At 35.6% G+C, this 9,615-nt stretch overlaps 1 protein-coding gene across 1 annotated transcript in view; it reads right to left on the bottom strand.

Annotated features, from left to right (window-relative positions):
* Positions 1-512: 512 nt before the first annotated feature.
* Positions 513-9,615, bottom strand: part of MSR1 (macrophage scavenger receptor 1) — a 15,224-nt gene continuing 6,121 nt past the window's right edge. The window contains exons 4-10 of the mRNA XM_072406192.1: positions 7,400-7,746; positions 6,602-6,788; positions 5,697-5,759; positions 4,546-4,605; positions 4,228-4,323; positions 2,758-2,940; positions 513-1,788 (exon numbers count right to left, since the gene is read on the bottom strand). Of these exons, the coding sequence (XP_072262293.1) occupies positions 1,652-1,788; positions 2,758-2,940; positions 4,228-4,323; positions 4,546-4,605; positions 5,697-5,759; positions 6,602-6,788; positions 7,400-7,746 (1,073 nt within the window). The 3' untranslated portion in view covers positions 513-1,651. The remainder of the gene's footprint in view (positions 1,789-2,757; positions 2,941-4,227; positions 4,324-4,545; positions 4,606-5,696; positions 5,760-6,601; positions 6,789-7,399; positions 7,747-9,615) is intronic.

Genomic DNA, 9,615 nt, shown 5'->3' with positions numbered 1-9,615 from the left:
ATGCTTTATTTGCTAGCTTCTTCAGATAGAGAATAACAAAACGTGGCAAGCAGTAAGCTGGACCCAGGAAAAAACATATACATACCTTTTTTTCCAGTTGGCTTTAAGGATCTCTTGTCTGAAATATACACTTAAAATATGTCATATGTGTGTATTGAATCTATATAGTATACTCTTTTTGAATTAAATTACAAAATTAAATGAACTATTTGATGATAGTCTAATTTACTGAGATGCACCTGTATTCCACTTATCATATGCTCTGAATAAAGAAAGACCAGGCTGTGGCAGAATATATCAAGCAGTTATGTTTAAATGCCATACAAACCTTTCAAACTTGCAATTAGTGGCAACCATTATTATAAAAGGCTAAAATCTTTTTTTTAAATGTCTCCTGCTTTTCATTCCATAGTCATTGATTGAAGTTGTGCAGTTAAACACTTAATTAACAATTAACGATTAATAATTAACAATACTTTCAACATCATACATTTCTATAATAAACAATACCATTTGAGATATGATTTCTTTATTATTATTAGTTTAATGATATAGTCATAATCATTAAAGGTCAGTAAAACAGAACAATTTTGATACCACAAGGGTGTGAAAGAGGAACTAAACTCAAAAGTCCCCCAAAACAAAAAAATGCTCTTAGCTTCAATCCTGCAGGGCAGTTCATCGGTCCAGCGGTCTCTTCCATCGGGTCCCGCTCTGGATGCCGCCATCTTCTCCTCTTCTTCTGGGTTCTTGTTCCTACGTCACCCAACCCAAGTGCGGCATCTGGTGACGTAGATGGGAAAAAACTTGCCGAACTCACTGCGCATGGGTGAGATAGGCAATTTTTTTCCCTTTTGACAAAAGGGCTCCTTCTGTGCATGACTGAGATGCTCGGGCATGCGCAGAAGGAGCACCCAAGAGCTTCCCGGGATGCGTGATGTAGGTACCCAGGGAGGCTTTGCGCTCCCATTCCTCCAGAATTGGGGGGCGATGCTGCACCCTTTTTTTGAAAAAAAGGGTGTTGCACTTAAATAAAAACAAACAAACAGAATTTTTACCTTACATAAAAGAGTTGTCTACCCTTTTATGTAAGTTGTAAATTCTCAGTTTAGGTACGCTTTAAGTCTCCTAGTTTTTTGGCCACCAAAAGTGACTTTATTAAAACCTGCTCTTACAATAGTAGTGAAAACATAGCTTGCAACAGTATACATACTATCATTAGGAACCTCTGTAAATGTCATACAAATCTTTATAATGGGAAAACAAATCCTGACACATACAGAAATTAAGACTTGAAAGATATCATCTCTGCCAGATATAAAGGGTGAATGTTGGAAAAATAATTTTTTTTTAGGCGCTTGAAATAAATAGCCTTTCCGTGTGCTCCTTTCTAAAATAATGAGTTACTTGCCTTTTTTCATTGCAAATTCTACCAAAATATGAATATAGTTAATTCAAATGTGCATATAGTAATTTGTCCATGTACATTTGTTTCTGTTTATTACAATCACTGGCATCACTGTCAGGACAAAATATGTAAATATAAAATGTTGATGTGATTTTGATCTATTTTGATGTATTGATGGAAAGGAAAGAATGTCATAGCTTATATAACCATTTTGGGTTAAACAAAAAAGGAACAAGATGTACTTTATTTAATACATTCCACTCCAGCATCTTCAAGGTGTGTGCAATCTGTGTTTCCCCAGCCTCTGAAGTTACAGCTTGTAATTGAAGTTTCTAATCCAGTGCATCTGACATCATCCATCCATATTTTGTTGACTTTTCCTACAAATAACACCATTATTAGAAAATTGGTGGTAAATCATTTATTTACATATAATGTTACATACATATTTGCTTTAAATTTGGCTCAAATGTTTTTTGTTTAGATTTTGTAACTGTACTGTGACTATAGAAGCAGTATGCACTCCCAGAGGTTCACTTTTGCTAAATACACTGAAAATGTTTTGACATGTTAGTTACATTGTTTCAGTTGTATGCATCCTCCTGTTCTGCTTACTTCCTCCAAATCATGTTCTCCAGCTCTGAAAAAAGCCTTGGCAACTGAGGTGTAACTTTAACCATTCAATCATGTGCAAGCATAAACCTTTTTTTTTTCTTTTTTCTTTTCCTTGCACATTTTCTAGAATGCTCTTCAAGTTAATTTTTGCCACACTAAGCTAAGTACCTTTTTTTGGTAAGGTGATAATTCACATTGCTCAGTGGACAGTCTAGAATGTAATTAAATGTAATGTTCCATTGAATGTAATATTTTAGTAAAAGAACCCTGTTGTGTAGGTGTGCTAGGTGAAAGCTGTACACCTATCCAAACAACCTTTAACTCTTGTGTTTAAAAATTTCCTGTTAACGAACTGAGCTCTTACAATTTCTCACCACCTACTTCATGTGACGTGACTTAGACTCATGGTTTTCTCTATAATATCGGGATGGAAAATGCAGTCTGTCATATATTGTTCCCCTTACCTTGCTTGTCACATGCTCAGATCATTACCCCACCCAGTGGCCAAATTCAGTAATAAGAAGAAATTAGATGTAGTGCGGTGTGCAAGCATATAATGCCCATAATACAGACATCCTGTTAAACAAATATTATTTGTATTCAATTATTAACCTGATTTTTTTTTGGGGGGGGGGGTTTGAATAGTTCTATTCAATTTTGGATTAAGTTGGGTTTTAATAATAAAAAAGAATCAAACGTGAACATTATTAATATAATATAGATTTAACTATTACCTTGACCGAAGAATGCTTTGATAAAAACCCGAGAAACACCTGAAAATCCCAGCATCTTGCACACCACTTTTCCATCATTAAGATCCCAGTGATCATCACATACGGTGCCCCACTCTTTATTGTAATAAACCTCAACTCTTCCTTGATGAGGCCCTGAGCCATCAACAATCCGAACTATGGGTGCTGAATATGAAATGATAAGAACATGACAGTGAAAGTCATAAGTGGTAAAACACTGTGTCCTGCTTTTAAAACTATGGTTGGTATATAACAAAAATAGAACTTTAGCATATGTAAGCTTTTGATGTTTGTTTAATGTTTTAATACTCAAATTACAAACATTTGATTGTTTTTTCTTTTTTAGTATAATGTACCTACGTTAAAAATTTTTTAAAAAATCCTAAAATTTTCACCCAATTTTTACCTACTTACCCAATACATAGTGAACATAGGTAAAATTTACTTTTAAAGTATTTGCTTGTTTATCTGCTTCACTAGAGTGCCAATATGGAGACTTTAAAGATGCAAAATTAAATACCATAAAGTAAATATAACAAATAAAGATTATAAATTATGGTTACTTTAAAGATAGCTAACACATTTTGTTGTTGCTACAGTTCTATACAAAGTAAAGGTATTGATAAGGTGTTTGTTTTTACAATAACACCAGTAGACAAACTTAACAAAACAGAAACACACAAACAAAAAATAATAAATGAATTGTATATTTCTGCGGGAGGATACATGCACTACATATAGTGTGGAAGGGAAGTGAAGCCATTTAAGATGTACAATATACAAAATGTATTTGATTGGTTATAACCAGGCCCTCTCAACAGAAGTCAGAATTTGCCTTATAACCAGTCTGGGTATAGTACATTACAATATAGTTGGCTGTGGGTCACTGCACTTTTCACCACCTTCCTAAATGAGCGACTAATTGTCTTGGTGTTTGCCCATTTCATGGTCAGTTGTTCTCTTCATGATTGCAAGAGACTGGGTACAATAGGATGCAGGACTAAGCACACAGGGAGCAGATCCATTCCAGGTTTTCTGGATCACTTTATCCTTGGATAGCTTTAATAAATCAGGCCCATCGTCTGCTTACTGTTTTTGTTATTTTTACCTTTTTAGCGCTCTATTTTACAGCACTGTTCTAATACTCTTAGCTCCATACTTGTGTTAGTAAAATGCTGGGATAAATAAATAGACTTAATATATTTTGGAACAGCCTTTCTCAACCTTTTTAACATGGAGGAACTCTTGAAAACACATTGTTGTAGTGGTCAATAGAAAGAATGCCTCTTACATTGTGGGTCATCATTGGGAATAATGTCACCCTTACAGATAGCCCAAAAGATCATTGGTGTCAGTTGACCTGAGAACTGCAAATTGCTTATTGCTCAAGGAACCTCTAACAACTTCTGGAGGAACCCTAGTTGAGAAACACTGTTTTAGAATATTACTAACCTGGTTTACTAGTAGGTGTTGTAGTGTCCACAGCGGCAAAAGTTCTTTCTCCCCTTTCTCCTTTTGCTCCCTTTTCACCTTTGGGACCTTGAGCACCTTTAGAAATGCAACAGTTATTATTCAGTCAATTATTTTGTTAATTTGGATTCCTACAGGTAAATATGGATTTTCTATCTATTTCTCTACCTGCCTGCTATGAACCTACCTATCTATCTATCTATCTATCTATCTATCTATCTATCTATCTATCTATGTATCTATCTAAGGTTATACTACTAATAGTAAGTACTGTAGTACTAAAGTTTAGTATAACTGTACCTTTAGTACCCTGTCCTGGATATCCTCTTTGTCCTGGAAGTCCTGGAATTCCTGGAGATCCTGAAATTACATTTAAATAAACCAAATGTTTAAGGTAAATTGATAAAATGGTAAAGTAACATGAGAAGGCTGATAACTTATGTTTAGAATGACACAAACCATGGTCGGTAGTTGTGTATGTACAATGTTCAAAGTTTTTATCAGATTTGAATTTACTGCAAAAATAAAATTGTATTTTTTTTGGCCAATTGTACTAGTCATACCAAACTTACTGTGTACACTCAAGTATAAACTGAGTTTTTTTACACCAAAACAGCTTTGCTTTATTTTTGGGTCCTTCAAAATAAATCCCTTTGCTCAGTGATGCATTCCAGCACTGAAGGGCTTTTTATTTTTCAAAGCCCACACCAACAGTTGGGTGGAGTGAGCTCCCATCCATGAATAAATCAAAGGATGAAAGCATCAAATGCAATCATGAGTGCAGGAAAGAAAGCTTTGCTGAAATTTTGGTTTTATTATCAGGAATTCTTCCTGATAAGGGCTGCTGGTGTTGACTGGTGGCTAGGGGTGCTTGGATCGGGACTTTTTAGCGGCATTGTGTAGAGCCAATCCTACAAAAAGTGGTTATCTGAGGACTGCTATCTTTGACTGCACTCTTGCTAACATCATCATTGTTTACATTCATTTACCAATCACAATTTAAAAAATTATCTCTAGTTATAAAGTAATTATGTTACTATTATTTACATTGTATTCTTTTATACTACAATGGCCTCTGCTGCCTATTGCAATATATTAAGCTTTCATAAAGCAGAATTTGGATGTGTGAAAGTGTCAAATTGAAATGCTAATAAGGGTTAATCCTTTTTGAGCAGCACGCAGTCCCATGGGTCCACAGAAATCTGCAGCAACTATAATGACAACTTATCCCCAAAATTATTAATTAATTAAAATCATCTTCAATCAGTTATTCAGAAGCCTGACACTGTCAGGCAACAAACATTTTGAGAAAGGGGACAGAAGAAGAAAAGAAGCTTCCATTATCCTTTCATGATTGGTGGGCTTTGAGCTGGTACAGAACCATGAACATTTCTAACAACTAATGCAACCAACATTGTAAAAACAATTCAAAATATTAAAAATACATTTACCCGAAAGTCCTCTCATTCCTTGTAAACCATTGTCTCCTTTTTCTCCTTTGGGACCAGGAGGTCCTAGAATGTAAAATGCAGCAGTTTTAATAATAACTGAATTGTTGAAATTTAATTGGTGCTATTGTTGAAAATACTAAAAATTCCATACACAGTTATTTACTTTCCATGAGCACCAACCTATATCTAGCAGGTCTGCAAAAAGTAGTTTCTGACCTGGGCTGATTATTACAGCCTTATTTTTATGGTGAAGTCACACAAATTCTTTTTTTTTTATGTATTTTTTGTGCCAGTCGTTTTAATTAAAAATCACAGAACAAATATAGCTGACTTACCTGCTTACTAGTTTATCATCTCAGTGACATTCGATACAATTTGTTGTTTATGCCCTTTAGGTGTAAAACAAAACTTTGTGATCCTTCTAAACAATCCAATGAGCTCATAACTGTTTTTGTTCTCTGCATCTGCTGATTTTTGTCAGTTAGCAGTGGCATTCTATAGTTCTTATTCTACTAGGAAACACTTCCTATGCAAATGAAATAGAGATAGGGAGTGTTCTATATTTTCAGCATACTGCTGCTCCTGCGCACAGTTAGTGTTGTCACTCTAGGACACGACAAGTGTGTTACTGGTAGAATCTTCAGGTGGAAAAAAAGGATAAATCCTAAGAAAAAAATCTGATACAGCCTCTACAGGACTGGTAAACTGCAATTTATAGGAGATGTTTGTTCTTGGGTTTAGATACACTATAATTATGCCCGGGTAATACAGCATTGCTGCATGTACTATTTGGTTAACCTTATATATCACACAAGAATAGTTTTATATATTCAGTATATAGGCTGTATTTAGAAAAAAATTGGCAATGCAATATTTAAACTTATAATAAATTTGTACGTATTTACCTTGAACCATTGTCAGGTTTTTCAGTGTGACAGAATGTTCCCAGTCTTTTAATTTAAGATCATTAGTGATCTGATTCAGGGTTTTTACTTCCTCTTTCATCTCTTGTTGCATTGTTATATATTGTTGTTTTACCATGAAGATATCTGATGATGCATTCTGAAAGTACATGTACTGTTGCCCAATTTCCTTAAAGAAAAATGAACTAAAGTCAGTTAGAAGTTGCTTTCGAGGCGGTTTTACATTTCTATCCTGGTGACTCTAGTTTCCCCATTTTTTATCTATTTTTCATGCAGGGCTCAAATCTTTCTCCACAAATAAAATCTTTAGTATATTGTATAAAAACAATATTATAAATATATATATATGTACTGTAAATGGAATCTTTGAACAAAGATGGATAATTCTAAAATTGAAATGAATTGTTCTTTGAATAGTTGGCAAAATTACTTTACAGTGATACTCATTTACAATAGCTGTATAGCTAGGGAAAGTTGCATTCCACTGAACAAGTTAGTTCAATATTTCTAAGGTTAACATTTAACTATGCATTTTTGTACTGTACATTGAGGGGGATTTGCTAAAGGTTTGAAAATGTTAACGGATTATATTGGGCCTGATTTATAAAACCACTCCAAAAGAAGAAGATAGACTGTTATTGGTAAACTTGGATGATCCAGCAATGTTTGTCTAAATATATAGTTTAATATGTCAGTAATTTAGGGATTTTCCGAAATTCACTCATTACACTGTGTTTCTAGATTTCCTTAAAAAAATATTCAACCTGTACGTGCCCTTACCTCCTGCAGAGTAAAAACCTTTTCAGAAACTGTTGTGTTTATGTAATTCATTTTCACGTCACTGTCATCCAGTGTTGCAGTTAGGCGTTCCAATGTTTTCTGTATGTCCTGTATAAGTTGGTCCTTTTCTTGACTCTGGGATATTTCCTCATTTAATATTTTATTTAGGGATTCCAGTTTTGCTGAGATCACTGAAATTTGTGATTTACAGTCAGAGAGGTTTTGTATAAGCTGGCCCAGAATAATGGTGTAATTATGAAGCCTGCCTGTTTCTGATTCTTTGCCAACTTCTCCTTCATGCTTTTCCTCAGAAACGTATTTGTATTTTTCATACTGGGGGATCTGACCTTCAAAAGAGATTAGAAAGTTATACATAATTAATATATTTCACATGTAGAGTTACAGACACTGGATTCTTTGTCGAGAAACTGGTTATTAGGATGGAAATGCAAGCAACAACCCATAGCCCTTTCAGACAAACTATGCTAAAATCCTAATAAAATTGAAATCATCTTTTAGAAATAAACTATCAATAAATAACAAATGCTTGGCCAGAAAAGCTCAATCATACAGCTCTATAATTGCTTCATTTTCATGAAGGGGTCAAAATGGGGTATTTTAATCCCTTTTCATTTACTTTGGTAGCAGAGAAAATAAAAAAGGATAAGCAAAGTAAGCTGGCTGTTACAAGGGTATAAAAAGATACGGAAGTTTCTCAACCTTTTTAACATGGGGGAACCCTTGAAATAACTGTAAGGTCTCAGGAAACCCTTACTAAAATTACAACATCCACAACTAATAATAGCACACACACAAAGCACTCCATGACCAGGGCAGTTCAGACCTGTCCGTCCTTACACCTTCCCATTAACCACAAAACGTCCACCTCCCCACTCCCCCCAACCAACCCACCAAAAACACACGGACACCAAATTGAACTTCAATTGGCTGGTAATCAGCTGTTTAATAAATAAATAACCATAAAATTATAAATAGTAAATAACCAACAAATAAATAACAAATAAATCTCAATTACTTTAACAATTGTATTAACAATAATACCAAAATTAACCAAAATTACCCCCCTTTATATTAACATTGCAACATTCCTGTTTAAACCTTATCAATCAGGCTGCAGGTCTCAGAAGGCATAATCTGTACTCCTCCAGAATTTAACTCTGAACACACCACCTTGGCCTCCAGCCGCCCAGCACCACCCCAGGAGCCATAACCATCAAACCACCATAAAGGGGGACCCTACCACTGAGGATTCTTCTTCAATTCACCACAATTCACCATTTTTACCATGACCAGGATCCCTGCCTTCCAAGACCCCAACCTCCACTTTTAAAACACAAGCTTTCTTCCTAAAAGAGTGTCTCCCATTTCCGACTTCCCCCCTTTTAAACCCCTCTCTTCCTAATCACCTCCTCCTCAACCCTCTGGCTAACACTGCCCCTCTCTACACTCCTCAGAACACTTAACTTTTTCCCACCCTGTGCTGGGGCCTCACACCCTGTCATGCAGGCCCTGCACCTAATATTATACAGCTACGGGCCTCATTTGATAGCTGTTTCACAAGAAAAAAAGGGAGCGAAATGAGAGGTCGAGAGGGATTGTGAGAGCAGGGAGAAAAAGAGCAAGAGAGAGAGAAGGATAAGAGGAAGAGAGAGAGAGAGAGAGAGAGAAGGAAGAGAGGGAGAGATAGAGAGGAGAGAGAAACATAACAAGGATAGAGAGACAGGGAGGGAAGGATGGAAATAAGAGACAGAAGTGGGAAGGTGGGAGGTGAGAGAAGGAGGGGAGATGAGATAGCTTGAGAGAAAGAAAAGAGAAAAGGATGAGGATTAGGGCAGAGTGAGAAAGAGAAGAGTGGGGGAGTGAAGTGAGGTGTAAAGAATGTAGGTGGAGGACAGATGGTGGAATGTAGATGGGAGAGGAAGAGAGAGAAAGGAGCAAGAGAAAGAAGGGAAAGAGATGAGAGAAATGATAGAGAGGAGAGAGTGGGAGAGAGCAAAGGAGGTGGAAGGGAGAGAAGAAAGAAAGAAAGAGAAAGAAAGAAAGAAAGAGAAAGAAAGAAAGAAAGAGAAAGAAAGAAAGAAAGAAAGAAAGAGAAAGAAAGAAAGAAAGAAAGAGAAAGAAAGAAAGAAAGAGAAAGAAAGAAAGAAAGAGAAAGAAAGAAAGAAAGAAAGAAAGAAAGAAAGAAAGAAAGAAAG

The sequence above is a fragment of the Pyxicephalus adspersus genome, chromosome 3, assembly GCF_032062135.1.
Source record: "Pyxicephalus adspersus chromosome 3, UCB_Pads_2.0, whole genome shotgun sequence".
Classification (NCBI taxonomy): Eukaryota; Metazoa; Chordata; class Amphibia; order Anura; family Pyxicephalidae; genus Pyxicephalus; species Pyxicephalus adspersus.
The sequence above is the reverse complement of the archived record's forward strand: the minus strand, read 5'-3'. Positions and strand labels throughout refer to the sequence as shown.